The sequence below is a fragment of the Pleurodeles waltl genome, chromosome 1_1 (genome assembly GCF_031143425.1).
Source record: "Pleurodeles waltl isolate 20211129_DDA chromosome 1_1, aPleWal1.hap1.20221129, whole genome shotgun sequence".
Lineage (NCBI taxonomy): Eukaryota > Metazoa > Chordata > Amphibia > Caudata > Salamandridae > Pleurodeles > Pleurodeles waltl.
Window position 1 is genome coordinate 27,750,795 of NC_090436.1, and position 25,816 is coordinate 27,776,610.

The 25,816-nt window shown below is 45.2% G+C and overlaps 1 protein-coding gene across 6 annotated transcripts in view; it reads left to right on the top strand.

The window, feature by feature from the left end:
• Nucleotides 1–25,816, top strand: part of LOC138258764 (transcription factor COE3-like) — a 408,817-nt gene that overhangs the window by 126,496 nt on the left and 256,505 nt on the right. For all 6 annotated transcript variants that reach the window (XM_069206356.1, XM_069206443.1, XM_069206200.1 and 3 more), the window contains exons 3-6: nt 764–827; nt 3,528–3,583; nt 21,046–21,119; nt 24,389–24,457. In XM_069206356.1, the coding sequence (XP_069062457.1) occupies nt 764–827; nt 3,528–3,583; nt 21,046–21,119; nt 24,389–24,457 (263 nt within the window). The remainder of the gene's footprint in view (nt 1–763; nt 828–3,527; nt 3,584–21,045; nt 21,120–24,388; nt 24,458–25,816) is intronic.

Sequence of the window (25,816 nt, forward strand, 5' to 3'; positions counted from 1 at the left end):
CATGAGTGAGTGTGTCAATATAAACTACAGTATGGCTCTGTTTGTCTTTGTATCTGAGAGTTTGTGGATTAATGTTTCAGTCTCTTTCTATTTTCTGCTTCCATATTATATAGGTGTGCATGTGACCACCTATTTTATGTGATTTCTGTCTACAATTAATGAATGAATGTATGCATTGTATAAAACGTGCACTTACGCAGGTTCAGGGTGTCCTAGTGATGTGAGGAGAGGGGCATAGCACTTATGCGGAAAGGGAGGTTTGTGACTGCTTCCTAGCGCACAGAAGCGGTGGGATGAACGGATGTGAGTAGGCAGAGAGTTCCAGGCCTTGGATGTGAGAACGGAGAACCATCTCATTTTATGTGTCAGGCCTTTTAGATCAAAAAACTTGAAACTAGGCCCTTACGCAACATAATTTTTGTGGTGGAGCAGGGGAACAACACACACAACCAGAATGTGAGCATCTCTTGTGCATAGCACCTGTGTTCGCTGCACAGATTTTCTTAGCACAAAGTTCCTCCTCGCATCCAAAATGGCACAAGGATGCATTTTGTGCCAAAATATAGCTCTAAATACTGGTTTTGCACTGTGCATGACTTCATGTAAATTTGAATCCATTTTTCTGGATTGTATGTAAGCATAGAAGAGTAAATTACACAGAGTTCACTCACCCTTAATGCTTGAACCCATCTGATTATGTGTATAGCTTTGATCACTTTCATACCGACTCTCCATTCATGTTGTCTTGTCTGTATTTTTTCAGGAACAAACTGGTGAGAAGACGAACAACGGCATTCACTACCGACTGCAGCTGCTGTACAGCAACGGTAAGACGCGAGGTGGCGTGCGTGCGGAGGCGTGGCGCCCCGCAGGTAGTGCGTATCCCCCCATCCTTGCGGGAGCTTCTCGTGTAGGGATGCACTGCAGTGGTTGAGTATCCCACCGTTTGGGGTGCAGGTAGGGTGGACATCTAGTTCTACGCTGTCAGAACCCGTGGTGCATATTTACGAGCGGCTTGCACCATACTTTCACCATGCCACGTGGTACATGCGTGGCGCAAACCATCAAGTCATATTTTTAAAGCCACTTTACATGGCTTTGAATGGCTTCACAATTATGGAGCAAGGCAAGGCAGCACTGCTGCGCTGTCATACTCTGCACTGGAAGGTGTTCCAGGGGCGTTGCGTGGCAGTTCCCACGTGACTTCCATGGTTTTTTATGTAATTCCACATTTACAAACCCTGGTAAACCTGGGAATGCACCAAAAAGATACACCTCCCCAAGAAAGGCGTAACGAGCAGAAGCATCTTTGGGCCAGATGGACAAAGCCTTTTACTGGTTGCAAATGGCCCACGCGGTGTTTGTGACCGGTAAGATGCTTTTTGGCATGTACTGACCTTATTTTGTGAATCAATAACCTATTACCAACTCGCCAAATAGGGTTTGCAACTCACTATTAGAAAGGGCCGTGCCATGGGCGTCCCTTCCTAATAGCGAGTCACACTGGTGTTTAGGAATGTTTTGCAACCGGAAATGCAGTTGCAAAACATTCACAGCCATTTGCAAACAGGGTGTAACAATTTGTTAAAAGCAGGCAGTGGTCCCACGGACCGCTGCCTACTCTTTAAAAATGAAATTCTTTTTGGAATGCATCCCGTTTTCCCTCTAAGGAAAATGAGCTGCATGGAATAAAAAATAGCTTTATTGACAAAGCAATCACAGACGTGGTGGTCTGCTGACCCCAGTAGACCACCTTTCCTGTGATTGTAACCATTCACAGTGGGTCGCAAATTGCTATCAGCCTCATGAATATTGATGAGGTAGGTCCATTTGCAGCCCACTGGAAATGGTAACAGTGTCAAACCCACTGCTGTACATCACGGTTTACGTTTTCCTAATTGCATACTACTAAAATTCACTATTAGGAAATCGCAAACAAGCGATTTCGTGCATCTGGTCCTGTATTTCTCCGTGTTTTTTCCTCTCTATGTGTGCCGGATTTTGCAGGAAAATGCCTCTCTGGGTTGTTTTGTTGAGGGAAGGTGCTCCTTCCTGCACAACAACAATCCTGCATGCAATGGAAGCACCCCTGCACCCCTGCACCCCGGGGGAAAGGACAGTAATGCGCTGTATTGGATAGATACGGAACGTTCCTGCCCTTTCCCTGTGACGCAGCACAGCACCTCAAAGCCCATAAATATGGGTCCACGTTTTCAGTCTTGCCCTATCAGTTGACAACCTGATGCTCTGTGGCACCTGTAGCCGTGATTCGCTTCTCTTGAACCCATGCGCCTGTTGATTTGTAACATAAAATCTCAGGATTGGACACGTGGGGCTGATCCACAGGGACAGCTTAGCGGAGGCAGAAGGGTGCATTGCAGCGCTCTTTTATGTACCTTACCATGTCTTCATGGGCTGGCCCCAAAACATCTAAAATGGGTATAAAATTGGACCAATAATGGACGTTTCACACATACTTGGCACTGATAGAAAGGACCGCACCATCTCTGCACTTTGATTAAGATAGAATTTGATGTTTCGGGGTGATTCACAGAGGCATGTAGGGGTACATAAAAGAGTACTCCTTTGGCAATACCTTCCGTACTCATAAATGCTTTCGTGAGTTGGCCGCATAGTGTCTTGTTGACGTAAAGTGAGGTGATAAGCCTTGGTAGAAACAGGAGTAAATGGAGCAGGTCTTCACTCATCTTGTTTCACAGAGCAGGAGGTGACGTCATGGACGTCATTTAGGGGACACCAGGGGTCACACCTGCGACCCAAGGTATTCCCTTTGCTACCCCTGGCACTGCTTTTGCAGCCCCTGGCTTCTGAGGTGGCAAATTCAGTGCCAGGAACACAGGGGCAGCTCGTCCTTATAGGCATCGGTTGGGGCTCCAGTCTCTTTCTTTTCTGTCAAATTTGTATTACACTATTAGTGAATAATATCATATTTTTCACTATTAGTGTAATAAAAATGGAGTAAAAGTAGCTGGAATATGGCCTACCATGGCAGCAGGGGTAAGTAAAAATGCTTTTAAATGTATGTTGTGTGTGTGCCTGTGGGTGAGAATGTGTTATGTGAGAGAGTGTATGTAAGTGCGAATTTGTGTACATGTATGTATAAGTTTTCGTGTGTGAGTGAAGATGGAGGTCAAAGGGCATGTGCTGTCACTCTTGCTGCCCCTGGCAATTTGGTTAATTGGCGTCCATGGGCAGTGATACAACAGGGGAGAAGTTGTGCCTTCTTAGAAGGCCACACGTCTAAGGCGTTTTCACAGGTGTGTGTGGGTGTCATGGGGTAAAGATTAGAACTGAGGTGCACCCACAGAATTTACTGAGATCCAGTATAGGAAAAGACCTTCTAGTGAAGGTCAGGATTGTTGTGCAGAGAGACGAAGCCTTATCAAAGTGTTCTTATTCGAGGGTTCAATGATTCATCTAAATTAACGCTGAACACCAATCTGAATTTTTCACAGTTTCCACTTGGACGGGAAGTCTGATTGAATTTTCCTTTTGTTGCCTTGCAGGGATCCGAACAGAGCAAGATCTCTATGTCCGACTCATAGACTCCATGTCCAAACAGGTAAGAGCAGGAGACATGTCCCATGGGGGCTTGCGCAGGTTCATTTCCTCAGAAGCTTCATGGTAACACAATAACATGATAACCCGCCAGCTCCTGACCTCCGTTTAGGACCACCGGCAAGCGAAGGAGTCAATTTTCATGTGCAGCAACCCAATGATCATCTCAACTTTAGGAAAGACCTCAAAACCTAACAGTTGTCTCAGAAGTCTAAAAACTTTTGTGTTTCTCGTAATTTTGTTCAGCAGGACAAGTGTGGAGAAACTGTTTTGGTCACTACAGCAAACTTTGCCCTCTGAAGTCCAAATCTTAAACTAGTTTCTAGGCCTGGTGCTGCATAGGACTTTCCATTGAGCTTCTGTTCTCATGAGAACATTGGCTGCTTTTAACTGGCTCACTATTTTCTTGTCACTGACCGCAGCGGTCCTTCTGTGTGGCAAGTTAGTTCTTCCTTTCAATGAGACACTCCATACTCCGGCATCTACAAACAACTCCAACACAGACTCCAGACCATCCAGAACGCAGCCGCAAGAACCATTCTCGACCTCCCACACCGCACCGTCACCACACTGCCCCACAAGAAGCATCACTGGCTCCCCATTCACAAGCGAGCCAATTCTAACTTCTCACGCGCACATACAAAGCCCTACGCAACACAGGACCAGAATACCTCATACACTTTCACCAGCCCGCCAGACACCTATGCTCTGCCTCACACTCCCTGTATGCGCAAAAGCACAGCAGGAGGTCGCTCTTTCTGCTGCATCACACCTAAAAATGTGCCATGGCCTCCCTCAAAACATCAGAGCCTGCTCCTCACATTTTGGGTTCCGTGAGAAGCTGAAGACCTGGCTTTTTGATTAAACACTGAGGAGACATAAGGGCGCTATACAAATCGACATAACATAACATTGGCGCTTTTTAAAAGAGTGAGAGGGGTGAAGAAATGATACACTGAAAGCAAAGGTTTTACATTTTGTTGGGGCAGGAAAAATATGTTGGCCCATATTTAAGAAAAAGTAGCACATCAGCTATGATACGCCACCTTCTCTGCGCCCCCCCCTACCGGCACCTAACAATACTATGGTTGTGCCGTAGTTCAAATACGGCCACCATGGCGGTCTTTAGCACAATAGTGTCAACATTTTGGATGCTATTGTGGCGTTTCGCTATTCTAGCATCAAAAATGTTGACACTAATGCAGCAAAGCACAGGGAGACCCGTAGGTGTCCGTGGGTGCGTCATTTTAACGCCTGCTCTGAGGAGGCATTAAAAATGATGGAAAAAATGGCACAGTGAAATCTGTTAAATTTCACTGCTCCATTCTTGCGAGCATCCTAGTGCCGGAACGCCCCCTCGCATACATTATGCCTGGCAGAAGCATAATGTGGTGCAAGGGTTTACAAAGTGGCGCAATGCAATCATTGTGCAACTTTGTAAATATGGCCCGGGAGAAACGCCACCTTATTGCCACATTTGCATTAAAAAAATGACGCAAATGTGGCGTAAGGTGGCGCCAGGGGCTTCTTAAATGTGCCCCTTTGTGTTTCTCATGTGAGCACTTCCAAAGAAGAGAGTCTTGTTAGGAAAACTGCAAACATCAGGAGGAACATTATCTGTGAGCAGTGTCCAGAAATCTGTTTACTGTGATGGAGGCAGCAGTTAGGCCCAGGTCATTATTTTTGTATTCTGCCTATAAATTGGTACATGTGATAGTAAACACTGACTAGAACCGAGGATGAGAAGAGAACATGAGTGAAAACGACACTTAGGGAATGCTGTTCAAACTAACACTTCATACAATGAATGGAATAAAGGTCTGTGCCTCTGCAATATAAAAAAAGTTTTATAAGGTTTTCTATTCATGTCTTAGTTTTTACTACAGTTTTTTTTAGAATGATGAAAGCAATCAATAAGCCACAGTGAACAAGCACCTCCATCTTCAGTCCAGTACTGATTTTCCCTCCCAGTTTTAGAGACCATATTTGATTTCATAGCATTTATGTTCTAATTCTATTTCAGACAGCAGTGTACAAAATGTAAATGCCACCTGCACAGGTGCGCACCTTTTACAAATAATGCCCATCATAAAGAATAAAAAGTCCCCAACAATATGAGCATGCGGCTCGGGTCTATAAATAGGGTTCAGGGCCTTTAACAACTGGTATAGCCCTGGGCAGCAGGCTAAATGGCTATAGTAATGCTTCCAGTATTAATGCTTCCTACAGAGCTGCTACAACAAGGTGCAATATTAATGCTTATTGCAGGACTGTCATCTCTTCAACTAAAAGTATTTATAGTGCTTAGCGGGGTTAAAGATCTTTTCCTGGACAGTATTGGGTTTTCTGTACGCTGCCTACCTATAATGGACAGTATGAATGATACTTTGCAGGATTAAATAACTTTCACTAGCCGCATTGATACTTCTTAGGCCGACTGACGCACCTTTAATGGACAGTATGAATTATATTCTGCATGGCTGAAGTAACTTTCACGGACAGTGCTGATGCCTGTTATAGCACTGACGCACCTTTAATGGACAGTATTAATTATACTCTGCAGGGCCTAAGTAACTTTAACGGACAGTTCTGATGCCTGAAAGAAGACTGCCGCACCTTTAATGGATAGTATGAATTATACTCTAGGGCTAAAGTAACGTTCACGGACAGTGTTGGTACCTGTTATAGGACTGATGCACCTTTCATGTGCAGTATGGACAATACTCTGCAGGGCTGAAATAACTTTCATGGACAGTGCTGATGCCTGTTATAGGACTCACACACCTTTGAAGGACAGTATGAATTATATTCTGCAGGGCTGAAGTAACTTTCACAGACAGTGGTGATGCCTGTTATACGACTGACACACCTTTAATGGACAGTATGAATTATACTCTTCAGGGCTGAAGTAACTTTCACAGACGATGCTGATGCATGTTATAGGACTGACATATCTATAATGGCTAGTATGAATTATACTCTAGGGCTGAAGTAACTTTCACGGACAGTGCTGATGCCTCATAGGACTGACACACGTTTAGCACAGTATGAATTATACTCTGCAGGGCTGTAGTAACTTTCACAGACAGTATTGATGCCTGTTATAGAACTGACACATCTTTAATGGACAGTATGAATTATACTCTAGGGTTGAAGTAACTTTCACTGACAGTGCGGATGCCTGTTACAGCACTGACACACCTTTAATGGACAGTATGAATTATACTCTGTAGGGCCTAAGCAACTTTAACAGACAGTGCTGATGCCTGTTACAGGACTGCCACACCTTTAATGGACAGTATGAATTATACTCTAGGGCTGAAGTAACTTTCACAGACAGAGGTGGTATGTGTTATAGGACTGCTGCACCTTCCATGTGCAGTATGAATAATAATCTGCAGGGCTGAAGTAACTTTCACAGACAGTGCTAATGCCTGTTATAGGACTCACACACCTTTAATATACAGTATGAATTATACTCTGCAGGGCTGAAGTAACTCCCATGGACACTGCTGATGCCTGTTATACGACTGACACATCTTTAATGGACAGTATGAATTATACACTGCAAGCCTGACGTAACTTTCATAGACAGTGCTGATGCCTGTTATAGGACTGGTGCACCTTTAATGGACAGTATGAATTATACTCTGCAGGGCTGAAGTAACTTTCATGGACAGTGCTAATGCCTGTCATACGACTGACACACCTTTAATGGACGGTATGAATTATACTCTGCAGGGCTGAAGCAACTTTCACGGACAGTGCTGATGCCTGTTATAGGACTGGTGCAGCTTTAATGGACAGTATAAATTATACTCTGCAGGGCTGACGTAACTTTCATGGACGTGCTGATGCCTGTTATAGGACTGACGCACCTTTAATGGACGGTATGAATTATACTCTGCAGGGCTGAAGCAACTTTCACGGACAGTGCTGATGCCTGTTATAGGACTGGTGCACCTTTAATGGACAGTATGAATTATACTCTGCAGGGCTGACGCAACTTTCATGGACCGTGCTGATGCCTGTTATAGGACTGACGCACCTTTAATGGACGGTATGAATTATACTCTGCAGGGCTGAAGCAACTTTCAGGGACAGTGCTGATGCCTTCTATAGGACTGCCACACCTTTAATGGACAGTATGAATTATACTCTGCAAGGCTGAAGGAACTTTCATGGACAGTGCTGATGCCTGTTATAGGACTGGCACACCTTTATGGACAGTATGAAATATACCCTGCAAGGCTAAAGTAACTTTCACAGACAGTGCTGATGCCTGTTATAGGACTCACACATCTTTAATGGACAGTATGAATTATACTCTGCAGGGCTGACGTAACTTTCATGGACCATGCTGATGCCTGTTATAGGACTGGCGCACCTTTAATGGACAGTATGAATTATACTCTGCAGGGCTGACGTAACTTTCACGGACAGTGCTGATGCCTGTTATAGGACTGGCACACCTTTAATGGACAGTATGAATTATACTCTGCAGGGCTGACGTAACTTTCACGGACAGTGCTGATGCCTGTTATAGGACTCACACACCTTTAATGGACAGCATGAATTATACTCTGCAGGGTTGAAGTAACTTTCAAGGACAGTGCTGGTGCCTGTTATAGGACTCACACACCTTTAATGGACAGTATGAATTATACTCTGCAAGGCTAAGTAATTTTCATGGACAGTACGGATTGCAGTCATTAGATGGGCAGTACTGCCGGGCCACTGCAGGGCTGACCCAGTACTTCTCAGAAAGGTTGCAGTACTGTGCAGGCTGCTGTAGATTGGTTGTAAGATTGGGGGGTGTAGGCATCAGATTTATCAACAACCACAAGGGTGAAAATACCTTATACGAGAAGCAGTGCAGGAGAGGGTCCTTATGGAGCGGTGGGAAGGGAGAGTAGTGGAGATTATGACTCAATATTTTGTAAACATAACCATTTTTAAGACCTTCAGAACAGAGACAAGACTGTGTGTGTTTTTGTCTGTATGTGTGTGTAAAAATCTCACGTGAAATCTCAGCATATGCGTCTTAAAGGATCTGTACCCAACTGTTTAATGCAGAACACACCTCAAAAAATCCAATCTCCTCAACCCTCAAATTAGGGGGTGTAACACCTGAAAAGCCAAAACACACCCCTTCCCACCCCAAGAAGTAGCTACGTCCCGGGCCATCTCAGACCGTGAGTGCTGGGAGGAAGGGACTGTTACCTGCAGCCCCGGGGTGAGGGCCCTCTCAGGCCTGGAGAGCCCCTCCAGGAATAGACTGTTGCCTGCAGCCTCGGGGTGAGGGCCCTCTCAGGCCGTGGGCTCTATGGAAGGTACTGTTACCTGCAGCCCCGGGGTGAGGGCCCTCTCAGGACGCGGGCCCTATGGAAGGGACTTTTACCTACAGCCCCCGGGGTGAGGGCCCTCCCAGGCCTTGAGTGCTTTGAGGAAGGGACTGTTGCCTGCAGCCCCCGGGGACAGGGCCCTGTCTGGCACAAGGCAAGCTCAGGATGCTGGAGCAGTCTGGGCGGCCTCAGCCCTCTCTGAAGATATCCGGGAGCAGGGCGCTAGGATAATATTTCTTGATAAAGGCGCTGCCGCTGTCTTCTGACAAGCTCTAATCGCTTCCAATTTGCTCCTGACCTCCTGCGTTCAGCCCTTTTATTGTGAGCCATCTGTTTCCAGTCCTGACTGGCACTTAGTAAGACAGAGCTTGGTGCAGACGGGAGGCGTGGAGGGGTGTGGAACTGTGCGTGGAGGGGTGTGGGAGTGTGTGTGGACTGAGGGACTGGAGGGGTGTGGGACTGTGTGGAGGGGTGCAGGACTGTGTGAGGAGGCGTGTGGGATTGTGTGTGGAGGGTTGCAGGACTGTGTGTGGAGGGCTGTGGGACTGTGTGGAGAGGTGCAGGACTGTGTGTAGAGGCATGTGGGATTGTGTGTGGAGGGGTGCAGGACTGTGTGTGGAGGGGCGCGGGACTGTGTGGAGGGGTGCAGGACTGTGTGTGGAGGGGTGTGGGACTGTGTGTGGAGGGTTGCAGGACTGTGTGTGGAGGGGTGTGAGACTGTGTGTGGAAGGGTGCAGGACTGTGTGTGGAGGGGTGTGGGGCTGTGTGGGAGCTATGTGCCTGTGTAGAGGAAGTGTGGAGCTGTGTATTGAGAGAGTGTGGAAATGTGTGTGGAGGGGTGCGGGACTGTGTGTGAAGGGGAGTGTTTGTGTTTGGAAGGGCGTGGCACTGTGTGTGGGGTAGTGTTTGTGTGCGGAATGTGGAGGGATGTGTGACATGTGGATGGGAGTGTTTGACTGTATGTGGAGGGGTGCAGGACTATGTGTGGAGGGGTGTGGGACTGTGTGTGAAAGGGTGCGGGACAGTGTGTGGAAGGGTGCAGGACTGTGCATGGAGGGGTGTGGGAGTGTGTGTGGGCTGTGGGACTGGATGCGTGTGGGACTGTGTGTGGAGGGTGCGGGACTGTGTGTGGAGGGGTGCGGGAATGGGTGGAGGGGTGCAGGACTGTGCGTGGAGGGATGTGGGACTATGTGTGGAGGGGTGCGGGACTGTGTGAAGGGGTGCAGGACTGTGTGTGGAGGGGTGTGGGACAGTGTGTGGTGGGGAGTGTGACTGTGTGTGAGCTTTGTGCCTGTATAGAGGGAGTGTGGAGCTGTGTATGGAGGGAGTGTGGCAATGTGTGTGGAGGGGTGCGAGACTGTGTGTGGAGGGGAGTGTTTGTGTTTGGAGGGGTGTGGCACTGTGTGTGGGGGAGTGTTTGTGTGCGGAATATGGAGGGATGTGTGACATGTGGAGGGGAGTGTTTATATGTGGAGGGGTGTGGAATTGTGTGAGTGATGTGGAAATGTGTGTGAAGGAGAATGTTTGGCTTTGTGTGGGGGTGGGGAATTGTGTGTGGAGGCGAGTGTTTATGTGTAGAGGGGTGTAGGACTGTGTGTGAAGGGAGAAAGGAACTGTGTGTGAAAGGGAGTGTTTGGCTGAGGGAGGACCATGGTGTGGGTCTGCAGGGGTTTGGGACTAGATCTGAAGAGACTATGCGTCTGGTGTGAAGGGGTGTGGACTGGGTAATAAAGGAGTGTTTTGTGGACCTCGTGGGGTGTGTTACTGGATGTGTTGGGACTGTGGGGATGGTGTGGAGGGACAGTGTTTCACTGGGTGAGGAGGGAGTATGATGGGGGCCTGAAGGGTGTGGGTCTACATCTGGAGGGACTGTGGGACTGGTGTGGAGAAGTGAGGGACTGCACGAGGAGCAAGGTGATGTAGGCCTCGAGGGGTGCATGACTGGATGTGGAGGGACTGTGGGGCTGGTGTGAAGGGGCGTGGGACTGAGTTAGGAGGGAGTATGGTGCAGATCTAAAGGGGTGTAGGATTAGGTGTGGTGTGTGTGTGTTACAGTCATTGGGACAGTGACAGGCTTGTGCAGAACACGTGTGCAGTTGCATGGGTGTGCAGGGTGTTTGCGGTATGTAAGAAGGAGGTGTGGTGTGGAACTAGTGTGGTGTGGAGCTAGTGTGAATGATGGGTAGGGTTTCTGTAAAGGGATCTGGCATGAAAGCAGAGAGGGACTTCTGAGAAGGGTGTGTGAGGCTGATGTGAAGATGGTGCAGTACAAATGTAGGACAGTGGGACTTGTGTGGAATAAGTGTGCGAACTATAGAAAAAAGGGAGTGTGTGCAGTGTAATTCTGGTGTGGTTAATGTGTGGGACTGATACCATGGCTGAGTATCTTAAAAGCACTCTTTTTTAGATCTCAACTACAGTCTGTGTTTAGCTTTCTGTTCCCCAAAGACCTTCGGTGGACTATACCAACGCCTTGGGCCCATGCATTGCTCACCATTGTTTGACTATTGTTAAAAGACCTTTGTGGACTATACCAACACCTGGAGCAGGCCATGTTCTGCACTAACCGGAGTCAATGTGTAAAATATTTAAAGAGACCAAGATACTGAATGATTTCGATAGCTGTGCCTCGAGCTTAGCAGTGGGACTATCTTCTAGACTAGGGGTCTTCAACCTTTTCAGCAATAAGAAATACTTATGTTCAATGAAAATCAGCCCAAACTACTAATATTTATCTAGTGAAAACATCAAACCACACATTACCTTTTCAACTTGTGCACAGACACATGAGAACACACACACACAAAACACACACAAGCACACCAATTTAAAAATATGAAGAGGTGATTAGGAGGCTCTCCATCACAGTCTACAGGTGAAAAGGCCTGTCCTGCCACTAAGGCCCATTGGGCCACATTTACAATGTTTCGGTGCAGGGCAGCACCACAAGCCTTCTTGCTGCGCTCCCCTGCGTCAAAACAAAAGGTGCACGAATTGCTGCCATGCGCCAATGCAGGCATCATGGTGCAAGAGTGCCTGCGTTGCGGGAATTATTGTTTTTCTGCAGAAAGGGGCACCTTCCTGCACAAAAACAATCCCAAGAGGAGTTTTATTCTTTATATGGAGCCCACATAGAAAGAGAAAAAAACGGGGAGAAATTAAGATATTTCTCCCCGTTGCGTCACTTCTACGTCATCCCTTGGGTGGCGTAGAGGTTTGACGCATTCCCAGGTTTACAAAACCTATAGGTGACGCAACACCCATGGAAATGCCTCCCTGAGGCAAAGTAAGGCAACGCAGAGACTTGCATTGAATTGCCTTATTCCATATCTACAAAGCCATGTAAAGCCAAGCAAAGTGGCTTTGCGTGGCCTTGGAGATATGAGTCAGCAGCATGCACTGTCAATGCGTCAAAAAAAGGGACGCATCGGCGGAGCAGGCCGCTTGTAAATCTGGGCCATTGTTTGTAACTGCCAGTCCTCCTGAGCCTGGTAAGCTGATGGAAGTCATGCTTGGTAAAAGAGAGTGTATTTCTTCAAACCACAGAGTCCGGTACTGCGTAGCATTCCGTGTCACAGAAACCCCTCAGAACACATGCATGATTGTCGTATGTACTGAAGCAGCAAATCAAATCACCAACAGGAATTACTAAGTGAACTCCAGAATCATGCAGGAGATGTTTACCATCGCCACACACTCATTTTATGGACTTCAGTAGGATGAAAGGCTGAGTGGCCCTGCTGGGAATTGAGCCTGTAACCAGTGTGTCAAACACTGATGTCTGGCGTGGATCCATTAGCCAGTAGAGCCCAGAGGAGCCATCTCCCCGATGACATGGACTCATCTGCTAAGCAGAAAAGCCATTTTCTTAAAATTATGCAGGTGTAGTCGCATTAATTCGGGAAATGTTGCGCTTTGTGATGCTAATTACCTGAGTTTTCTGGTGGTCGGGAGATTTTTAATTTAGCCCTTGAAGATGGGCAACTTCGGGCCATCTCACGCTTTGACAAAAGGTATGACGTCTTTTTTATATATTTCCGAGGCCGATGTCATTAAATGTACTTATCGTTCAGCCAGTTATCCCACCCAACACGGTAGGTTATGAGGGACCGACTTTTTCTTGGGTTCACATGAGCATCAGTGGAACAGCTGCGTCATCTCCGTTTCCGCTCCTGGAAGCCCCGCCCTGGGAGAAGTACCCCCACGACAAAACACAGGGAAAGTTGCAACTAACACAAGACCCCTTTCTTTCAGATGTAACAATACAACACCTCGTCAGCTTTGCATTTAGCAGAGCTGTTGAAACTCTCAAGCAGTGCCCTGGGCTAGGAGCTGTCAGAACGCTCCATCTGCGGCCTGATTCCTGCGGTGCCTGCGTGGTGCACACCCAGGCACAGTTCTGGGGACTTTGCACTTATATTTCCTCATTAGACTTTGACCCAGGTCAAGAGATAGAACAAAAGAAAGGAAACATGAAAGAGGAAGACAAGGGTTAGAAAAATGTCTGAATGCAAGGATGAAGAAGAGCATACAAGAGTGAGATGTAGAAGCAAGAAGGGTGGACTGTGGTGGAGAAGGCAAAGGTGCAAGCCAGGCTCAGCAGATACTTTCTTTGAAGTTTCCTCCATTATTTTATGTTTTGGGCACACTTGAGGTTTCAGAATGTTTTAACCTGCTCCCCATCTCCCTTTTCATCTCCAGTGAGGGTTCATTTATATTTCTGTCTCACATAGTTGGGTTTCTTATGTACCCCATGAGTTGTGGAGCAGACATGGGTTGTTTCTAGTTGGTGATGTCCCTTATGAGATGTCTCACCACAAGGTGCAGATGCACTGATGGAGAGAGGGTCTTTTGAGTTACGTATCCATGGCTATGGTTGTTCCTGGTGGTTGATGCCCTCATGAGATGTCTCACCACAAGGTACAGATCCCCCGATGGAGACAGGGTCTTTTGAGCTAGGTGTCTGTGGCTATGGTTGTTCCTAATGGTTGAGTCCCTCCTAAGATATCTCACCAGAAGGTGGATGGAGAGAAGGTCTTTTGAGGTAAGTATCTAGGCCCATAACACCTTCCATGCCGCTGTAGGAGATGTGATTTGAAGGTTCACCCCTCTAGCATCACTGCTCACACATCCACTCCCTCCAGGCTCATCCGCTCTGCTGTCCCTGGTACCCCTCCTCTTTGGCTAATACCGGTCCCCCTCAGGCGGTAATGTATTGCCCCTCACGGCTTCCATTCGCAGAGGCATGACTGCGCACTCGGTTTCCATAAATCGACGCTGACGCACTTTTGCCCACCCCTCAAGCGGCCTTAAATAAATGCCACCTTCCAATTTCACGTCCAGGGTCGCGCTCTGTGGACACCACCGCGGTACCGGTGCGTCCAGGTCTGATGTAAAGCAAGGACGAGGCGCGATGGGTTTGGAAGATGGAGCAGAGAACAGAATTAATATTTGAGTTATTGATTGAAGCACACTTTGTGCGAAACACAATCTCACCACTGCCCTACGCATACAAAGCGGCGAGAGGCTAGATCTTCTGGAACCAGGGTCGTCAGTAGCAGAGTTACACAATATGGTCACTCTATACATGACCACTGGAATTATGTGGTAGTGGAAGATCAGTTATCTGGCAAGGTTGGCTAAATTATTTGGGAACAAAAGTCAAAGTATGCGCTATTGTGTTGGACGTTGTGTGCTATTAGTTCTCTGATTTGACATTGTAACACAATATTTCACGCTGTACAAGCTAAATTGGTTCCTCTTTGAGGCCTGATGATTACAACAAGGAGTAGCTGAAAGGTGACCATTAACTTTTTCATAGTATGTGGTAAATCGTTCCACCTAATGGGAAGGATTTTGATAATTTATTTAGCCATCTAATCCAGAAACAAGTGTTCACTGTTAAAATGTGCACATAATGCAGAACATTTTAATTATGTGGCAAGTATGCAAGCAGAAAACTCAGCGGCCATATCATTATTTTTCCCCCCAGTGGTCCATGATGCTAGTGGGTACGAATGTCAGTTTCAGGCTTTGAAACAAAAGTGCTTCTTGAAAAGGCAGGGTTCGGTAGGGGTCCCTCTTGGCCTTTCAGCCCTTTGTTTAGTGCCTCGAGGGTGAGCTCCAAACAAGAAGCACTCTGTCAGATGAAATCTCTTGCCTGGAATTCGGGTGGTGAAACCGATGTGTGTCAATGCCATGCGGGCTCTGTGGCACCGGCCCGTTGGTACCTAGGGTGGCCCACGCACCGCTGGGTGGGTGGGTGTAGCGCAGGGGGGGGATAGTAGTCACTCTGTATGTGTGGAGTAACAGGGAGTTGTACCTCTGCACTGATTACAGACGTGAGCTTTCATTGCCTCGGCAGTGCTGTCCCACTGAGACTGCCCAGCACCTGCCCCAACCCCGAGCCAAATACACTGGCATAGGAACCAGGCCCTAGTGCGCAGAAAATGTGTATATTGTGCACCTCCCATCACCTCAGGTGCACACAGAACGCACGTAAAAAGCGCCTATTTTCTAAATAAAAAGTGTATAAGGAGCCTATTGTTAGATATCCAAAGCCTGACCCCAGTATTCTACTAATGGCAAGGTGTCTGTAAATAATATGCACTTTATGAAAAATAACACGGGCTACCCTGAAAAATAATGTTAAAATAAATCTGTAAAAAAATGGTGTCCTAAACAAAATATAGGTAACCACGATGCTGCTGTGAAGGGGAAGCTTGTAAAGAATTTGCTGTTATACATACAAAGCTAGAGAACACTTTCTAAGTACATGCACTTCCAGACGGAAGAAAACAAGGCACTTATGACCCAGGATCTTACGGACAAGGGACTCGGGGCCAGATCTACGTGGGTAATCGTCTGTTCGGGATTCGCTACTTGTTCATCTCAAACACCCATGTCCAAATGTGTGTATTAGACATTGTGCAATCCCCAGTGCGTCTCAAAAAAGACTTGCCTCATGAATATTAATGAGATAGGTCTCGCTTTGTGACCCATTAGAAATCGCTACAATCACAGGGATGTGATTGTTTCTCTTTCCTTTCAATGCAGCCCATTTTCCTTAAAGGAGAACGGGATGCATTTCCCAAAAGAAAAAACGTTTTTATTTTTTATTTAAGAGTAGGCAGTGGTCCCCGGAATGACTGTCTACTCTTAAAAAATGTTTTTACAAACATTCACAACAGGAAAGGGGACCCCTTCCCATTTGTGGATGGGATACCACCTACTTGAAGTAAGCGGTAAAAGAGCACATGTCGGTCGCAAAACGTTCACACATACCACGGCGATTCGGTATTAGGAAGAAACGCCCTGAATACGCCCCTACCTAATTCTGAATCGTTAACCCAATTTATGATTTGGTTATAGGTTACCAAATCGCTAATAGGGCTTTGTACATTCCAAAACAGCACCCTTGCACCATGGTGCAAGGGTGCCTGCGTTGGCGCTAGGGTTCCAAAACTGCGCCTGCGCAGTGGGAAAGGAGAGGAATGCGCCATATTAGACCAATACGATGCATCCCTGCCCTTTCACTTGGCATAGGACAGAACTGCAAGATGACTTGCTGCGCTGTCCTACGACAGAGGCCCATAAATGAGGACCTGGGTACTTTTGTAAACAGAAAGCGTGGGACCAGCAAGGCTGTAAATTACCTCCTCGAGCAAACGTTATCATATGTACAGCATCCATTTTAGGACATCCTTATTCCTCACTCCTCATCCCTAAATATCATACATCATCCCTGCTTCTCATCCATCATCCCTACTTTTCATCCATCATCCCTGCTTCTCATCCATCATAAATCATCCCTACATCTCATCCATCATACATCATCCCTAATTCTCATCCATAATCCCTACTTCTTATTCATCGTCCTTAATTCTATTCCATCATCCCTACTTATCATCCATCATCCCTACTTTTCATCCCTACTATTCATTTATCATCCCTATTTATCATCCATCATCCCTACTTCTCATCCTTACTTCTCATTCATCATCCCTACTTCTCATCCATCATATATCAACCCTACTTCTCATCCACCATATATCATCCCTACTTCTCATCCATCATCCCTACTTCTAATCCATCATACATCATCCCTACTTCTCATCCATTATCCCAACTACTCATCCATTATACAACAGCCTTACTTCTCATCCATCATCGTACTTCACATCGCTCATCCCTCCTTCTCATCCCTATTATTCATCCATAATCCCTATTTATCATCCATCATCCATACTTATTATCCCTGCTTCTCATCCATCATCCCTACTTTTCATCCATCATCCCTGCTTCTCTTCCATCATCCCTACTTCTCATCAATCAAATATCATCCCTACTTCTCATCCATCATCCCTCCTTCTAATCCCTACTATTCATCCATAATCCCTATTTATCATCCATCATCCCTCCTTCTCATCCTTACTTCTCATCCATCATCCCTACTTCTCATCCATCATACATCATCCCTACTTCTCATCCATTATCTCTACTTCTGATCCATTATACATCAGCCCTACTTCTCATCCATCATCCTAACTTCTCTTCCATCACCCCTACTTCTCATCCATCATACATCACCCCTACGTCTCATCCCTGCTTCTCATCCATACTTCTTTTCCATCATTCGTACTTCTCATCCATCATCCCTGCTTCTCTTCCATCAACCCTACTTGTCTTCCATCACCCCTACTTCTCATCCATCATACATCATCCCTACTTCTTATCCATCATCCCTACTTCTCATCCCTACTATTCATCCATAATCCCTATTTATCATCCATCATCCCTACTTCTGATCCATCATACATCAGCCCTATTTCTCATCCATCATCCTTACTTCTCTTCCGTCACCCCTACATCTCATCCATCATACATCCCCCCTACTTCTCATCCCTGCTTCTCATCCATACTTCCTTTCCATCATTCATACTTCTCATCCCTCATCCCTGCTTCTCATCCATCATCCCTGCTTCTCTTCCATCAACCCTACTTGTCTTCCATCACCCCTACATCTCATCTATCATACATCATCCCTACTTCTCATCCATCATGCTTCATCCCTACTTCTCTTCCATCATCCCTACTTCTCATCCATCATCCCTACCTTTCATCCATCATCCCTGCTTCTCATCATCATACATCATCCGTACTTCTCATCCATCATACATCATCCCTACTTCTCATCCATAATCCCTACTTCTCATCCATAATCTCTACTTCTCATTCATCATCCTTACTTCTTTTCCATCATCCCTAATTCTCCCCATCATCCCTACTTCTCATCCATCATCCTTACTTCCCTTCCGTCACCCCTACATCTCATCCATCATACATCCCCCCTACTTCTCATCCCTGCTTCTCATCCATACATCTTTTCCATCATTCATACTTCTCATCCCTCATCCCTGCTTCTCATCCATACTTCTCATCCATCTTCCATCACCCCTACTTCTTATCCATCATCCCTGCTTCTCTTCCATCAACCCTAAATCTCATCCATCATCCCTACTTCTCATCCATCATACATCATCCCTACTTCTCATCCGTCACCCCTACTTCTCTTCCATCACCTCTACTTCTCATCCATCATACATCATCCCTACTTCTCATCCATCAGCCCTACTCCTCATCCATCATACATCAGCCCTACTTCTCATCCATCATCCCAGCTTCTCTTCCATCAACCCTACTTCTCTTCCATCATCCCTACTTCTCATCCATCATACATCATCCCCACTTCTCATCAGCATCTCTGCTTGCTTCTCTTCCATCATCCCTACATCCCATCTATCATACATCATCCCTACTTCTCATCCATCATACTTCATCCCTGCTTCTCTTCCATCATCCCCACTTCTCATTCTTCATAAATCATCCCTACTTCTCATCCATCATCCCTGCTTCTCTTCCATCATCCCTACATCTCATCTATCATACATCATCCCTACTTCTCATCCATCATGCTTCATCCCTACTTCTCTTCCATCATCCCTACTTCTCATCCATCATCCCTACCTTTCATCCATCATCCCTGCTTCTCATCATCATACATCATCCGTACTTCTCATCCATCATCCCTACTTCTCATCCATAATCTTTACTTCTCATCCATAATCCCTACTTCTCATTCATCATCCTTACTTCTTTTCCATCATCCCTAATTCTCTTCCATCATCCCTACTTCTCATCCATCATCCCTACTTCTCATCCCTACTATTCATCCATAATCCCTATTTGTCATCCATCATCCCTACTTCTCATCCTTACTTCTCATTCCTAATCCCTACTTCTCATCCATCATACATCATCCCTACTTCTCATCCATCACATATCATCCCTACTTCTCATCCATCATCCCTACTTCTCGTCCATCATACATCATCCCTACTTCTCATCCTTACTTCTCATCCATCATCCCTACTTCTCATCCATCATACATCATCCCTACTTCTCATCCATCATACATCATCTCTACTTCTCATCCATCATCCCTACTTCTCATCCCTCATCCATTCTTCTCATCCCTATTATTCATCCATAATCCCTAGTTATCATCCATCATCCCTACTTGTCATCCATCATACATCATCCCTGCTTCTCTTCCATCATCCGTACATCTCATCTATCAAACATCATCCCTACTTCTCATCCACCATCCATCATCCCTACTTTTCATCCATCATCCCTGCTTCTCATCCATCATACATCATCCCTTCTTCTCATCCATCATCCCTGCTTCTCTTCCATCATCCCTCCTTCTCTTCCATCATCCCTACTTCTCATTCATCATACATCATCCCTCCTTCTCATCCATCATCCCTACTTTTCATCCATCATGGATGATGGAAGAGAAGTAGGGATGATGGAAATGAAGTAGGGATCAGAAGCAGGGATGATGGAAGAGATGCAGGGATGATGGATGAGAAGCAGGGATGATGGATGATGGATGAGAAGTAGGGATGATGGATGAGAAGCACGGATGAGAAGTAGGAATGATGGAAGAGAAGGAGGGATGATGGATGAGAAGTAGGGCTGAAGTATGATGGATGAGAAGCAGGGATGATGGATGAGAAGTAGGGATGATGGAAGACAAGCAGGGATGATGGATGAGAAGTAGGGATGATGTATGATAGATGAGAAGCAGGGATGATGGATGAGAAGTAGGGATGATGGATTACGGATGAGAAATAGGGATGATGGATGAGAAGCAGGGATGATGGATGAGAAGTAGGGATGATGTATGATGGATGAGAAGTAGGGATGATGTATAATGGATGAGAAGCAGGGATGATGGATGAGAAGTAGAGATGATGTATGATGGATGAGAAGTATGGATGATTGATGAGAAGCATGGGCAATGGATGAGAAGTAGGGATGATGGAAGAGAAGCAGGAATGATGGGTGAGAAGTAGGGATGATGTATGAGAAGCAGGGATGAGAAGTAGGGATGAGGAATTAGGATGTCCTAAAATGGATGCTGCACATGTGGGAAACTGCTGTAAAAGAGCTTAATTTATCTGGCATATGAGCTATTAGCGAAAGTAAAGTCCTGTAATAAAAATGTATGCTCTTGTAGGTCAGGTAATGGATGTTGTTACAGCTAAAGTGCTGTAAGAACTCAAATGGATGTGCTAAAGTGCCTTGATGCTGGTGCTGACCTTGTTCCAGACCGTGAAACTCCACAATTAACGGAGTCAATTTTAGGACATTTAGGGTTTGAAAAATATATTACACTGGTCTCTAAAAATGTATTTGTTCAGCATGCATCTATGCCCGCCTCCTTATCTGTTGCCTGGTTGCCCTCCTACAGCATGGCGGCTCCACAGGTCTGCCACATTTCCCTGGTCCATGCGTGTTGTGCTGCTCCAGTCCAGGTTTTTTCCTTTGAATTCAGTTTTGTTTATTCTATTATAAAAAAAAAGAACTACAAGCCCCATAATTCAAATTAGAAAAAGCCCACATTGGAGCAGCACATCACGCATGGACCTGGGAAACTAGGCAGCAATGGCGCCCTCACTGTGCACCCTTGTGTTCCAATCTCTGGCCCAGTATATTTTGTTGTCTCACCCTCTTGGACTCTTCTTCTGACCCCTTCGGTCTCTCTTGGCAGGCAATAATCTACGAAGGACAAGACAAGAACCCGGAGATGTGTCGCGTGCTCCTCACCCACGAGATCATGTGCAGGTGAGCCGATCTTCCTTCTTAAGAAGACTAAGTTGCATCAGCCAACATTCTGTCAATGACTGTAAAATAAAGAGTTTTAAAAGTAATGTATATTTAATGTAAGGGGTTCCAAGGTAGGTGGTGGAGGCCACATCTATGCCACGTTTACAGGATAGCTAATAACTAGGCAGATCATTTCAATTTAGGTTTGTATTTTATTTCTAAATTGGGCAAATATTTTAAGTCTTTCTTTCTTTAAGGAATTTCTAATGAGTTAAAATTTTAGTGTGAAATGAAACATATTTTAAACCTGAAAGGGTAGCTTAAGAGCAAATTTATGAATAAACTATGAATGTGACATTGACTTCAGTTTATTGTACAAACATTAATGCTAAGTGGACATGAAGAAACCTGGCTTGGATCTGGTTCTCCTAGGCTGATGTTGGACATTGCTTGATTAATAAAGAAAATTAGGCCTGGGCTAAATTTGCATTGGCATAATTGCACTAATTTTGCATTACTCTTTTTGTGTGAAATTCCAGAAATTTACACCATTACGCCACATCGTGCAATTTTGAACAACAAAGTGTGAGCAGCAGTTGTTCGCAGTGCTTTTGTTTTTTTTGTACTATTCGTTAGCATGAATAAATCCTTGTGTCCAAAGTCGACACAAATAAATATTCTGTGCTAAAATTCAGCACCAAATGTCTGTTTTAATCCACAGAGCTAAACAGAGTAGGCCCTAAATAGCTGCACTGGTGTGTAGTAAACCCAAGTATCTGAAGTGCGCTCAACCCCCCTTGGTTCCACTGTTCACAGAACCATCCTTCTCCAAGTAAAGAAACCCACATGGAGGGAATGCATCAGTGCTTAATTTGTCAATAAAAAGGTGCCGGTGCCCAAAGCCCTCCTCTTAAACATGCGGCTGCTGCAATTTATTGGGTGACCACGGAATACTGAGGCAGCGCAATCCTGAAGCCATCTCTGGCCTCTTCAATCCATAAAAAGCCACTCCCTGCCCCTTTAGCTCACTCTTGCAGCTTTCTGCTTTCTCCCACTGTGATGCTTTTTCATTTTTCCCTTCATCCGTCTTTCCCATATTTGTCTTTTGCTCGCAGCAAATGCTTGAGGCAGAAAAGCAAGCCCCGGTCCTCAAAAATAAGTGCTGGTGCTCAGCACAGGAAACAATAAGCACAAATTAAGAACTGGAATGCACACAGTAGTCCCAAGGTTACTTATTCATGTATTCATAGGTTATGACTAATTCGGAGGTCCATTACAAGACGGGAGCTATAGAGTAATGTCCGAATTCCTTCATTTGAAATCTTCATACAGAGCAACTCAGCCTAGCCAACATGTTTCGTCCCAGACGGACTTCATCAGGGTTTTTTATTACTCCGAATTCCTCTGTTCCTTTCTCATAAGCTCATTGAATGTACTCAGGCAGTGAGTTTAATGCTCATAGGTAAGTGTCTCTCCCAAGTGGGTCCTGCAGCTCTGACTCCGTGCTACCACACCATACTGGTTGCAAACAGGTTCATCAACATTTTTTACATTTTGTGTAATTACGCATAGTTACACATAAATTTGCCAAAACTTTGCATAATTACACAAAAGGAAATTACACAAATTTTGCACACTTGTAATTGTAATATGGCCTACTTCAGAGATATCCTATATCAGTCTACAAGTGAAGAGTCTTGCAGAAATGTATCTATCACTGCTAACTACGTAAAAGATCCCAATTTAGTCTGAATGACTGCATGGGTACCTGATAGTGATATTATGAAATTCTTGCATGAATCCAAAATTTGTGAAGTAATTCTGGAGCTGCACTGCCCATTGTAATGAAGAATTTCAATTAAGAGGTTCTGCTGCTTTGCAAATTGTCTTTCTTTGTTTTATATAGTTTTCACCCTTCAGACACTAAATCCTGGTGTATTAAATGCAACATATATTTTTCTACAAAAAAAGGATTAAAATATTCCTTTACTCTGTAGCATCATAGATACTTTGAAATTAAGGAAAAGTCCAGATTGTAGAGCTAGTGAAGTAGAAAATGTGAAAATACAAGAAAAAATCTAATTATTAGTCAATCAATTCATAAAATCTTTGATAGTGTGCAAAAAAAGCTACATTCTCAGTTGAAATCAACAAACCTTGATTCAAGGATTCATAGATTTACTGACAAGAAATCTACTAACTTCACGTAAATTACTTTCCTATAATGGAAGCACTACCTGAGGGAGGGTGGTGGAGTGGCCATTCTGAAGTAGGTGAACAGCCACAAAGTCATAGCTTTGTGGAGTTTTACACTTGTTACACACCTACACTTACAGCCAAAAAAGACTGCTTTAATTGTTCAGATTGGACATCGAAAAGAAGGCAATTTCTCCACCCTGCTACTGTTTTTTTAACGGAAAATACAAAAAATTAAGTATTTTATGTGCCGTGTTCAATGTCCCTACACTTTCTCTGTGAAGTTTCTGGTCCATGGACAATAGTCTGTATCAGTGGGAGTAATTCCTGGGAAAATTCCAGATTCCCTAAATATCAAGAGAGAATGTCTATGATTAGTAAAAACTTGGGGTCAGATTTATCAAGATTATCAAGATTTTACACAACTCAGCACAGCAAGACAACTTGAAATGGAGAGGGCAGGAATGCACCATGTCAAGTAAGATATGGAGCATCCCTGCTCCCTCCCTGCACACTTGTGGCTGCTGAGCGCCAACGTAGGCACCCTTGCACGATGGTTACAAACCAGGATTGTTTTGTGCAGGAAAGGACACCCTCCCGCATATAAACAATCCTCAGAGTCGTATTCCTCTTTATATGTGTGCTGTAGAATGCAGCACACCCAGAAAGAGGAATGAACAAGAAGAAATAAACATATTGCTCCTTGTTACGCCTCTCCTAGGAAGGCGTATCATTGGGACACATTCGCGGGTTTACCAGAGTTAGCAATTCTGGGACTGCACCAAAAACCATCGATGATTGCATGGGAGCACCCATGCTCCGCCCACGGAACGCCTTCCCAGGGGAGAGTAACACAAGGCAGCTGCCTTGCATTACTCCTCACGTAAAGGGCTTGCATTGACACAGTGCCACCTTGCGTAACGTAAGGGTAACTAACGCTAGCCCTTGATAACTCTGGCGGCCGTACTGTCTCATCGCCTTCGTATCTGGGATACTTTCCATCCAGTTGAATGTATAGAGGGCATTCTTCCACAGGTAAGGTTTAAAATCCATATTCTCTCAATGAACTATAATCTCCTTTTTACTTGCAGCCGATGTTGTGACAAGAAGAGCTGTGGGAACCGGAATGAAACACCCTCTGACCCCGTCATCATCGACAGGTAGGATGCTGCCAGTTTTTTCATTTCATGGAAGAGCATATTATTTCACTAACATGATAGGTAACTCTTTCAGCCAATCAGAATAGGACCATTTTTAGGTCGAGCGCGCAAGTGCTCTAACCTGTTGTAAGTCTTGTGGGCTTTTAGCCACGCCCACTGCACGCCCATCACTATCACTCACTCATGGGTTTGCCTTTCAAAAATCCTTTGTTGTCATTGGTAAATGCTTTACGTTTGTCCCTCTTTGGGGGAAGTTTGGTTACCGACCCTTTTACATTGATAATCACACCTTTGCCGATACGTTTCACTGTCAGAAAACTTCTTTTTACTTCTGTGTCTCTCCTTCATGCTCACGCTCATGGCGGCCATGGTGCTTTGAATCGGCTCGCTTATGTCAACTGTTTTACTTTTCGTTTTTAATTTAAGTTGCAAGAAAAGTCCAGTTACGAATTTACAACGTTAACACCTCTAACTCGAGCAAACTCAAGACCCATTGCATTGCAGATGGTTGTTATTTGCTGTTGTAAGACATTTGCAATACCTATGATATCACTGGCTGTAATTTGAGTGTGGGTCTGCAATTTTACAGGGATTTGCGGACCACAGATTAATATTGGCTGTCTCCCAGCTCTATTCGCCGCTGCATAGCGCCATCTAAAACAGATGACTTTTGTTGAGCCCTATCTGTTTGATCTTGGGGCAGAGGGAGGCTGGTTTACAATACAGCCTTTTTGTAGTATCTTCTGTTCTTTCCCCAACCTGTCTGGCAGCTAGAGTGGTTGTGGAGTTCTTTACGTCCATAACTGCGGTGAAGTACGTCAAAGGAAGTAGGGGGCTGTAGGAGTGGCCAGATGCCAAAGGATCCACATTTCCAGCCGCCAGGTACGGTGTGGAACCTTGGAGTAGAGAACGTTTCTACTCCGCAATGGGCTTCTTCAGGATGTTATATGTTGCTTTGGTTAAAAGGTGTGTTTTAATGTAGCTCCTAGGGAGTTACATGTTAAGGACGTTTATATGATATTAGTGACTTAACTTTTGCTTTTGTTGAAATGTAGTTATTAGAAACGTGTGCTTTTGATAAGTTCACCTAGCTTTTGGCTGACGTCAAGAACTGTGAGAGGGGTATTCGATGTATTATCTTCCTTATACATGTGTAACCTCTCTATCAATCAATCAATCAAGAACTTGTAAAGCGCGGCAAATCACCCGTGAGGGTCTCAAGGCGCTGCATTGTGGGCACGGGGAGAGTACGTGATTTGCCCAGAATCACAGGATGTTGAGCAGATGCTGAGACTCGAACCTGGTACCTTGGACCAAAGTCGGCAGCTTAGGCCGTTAAGCCACATCCTCTCTATGTAC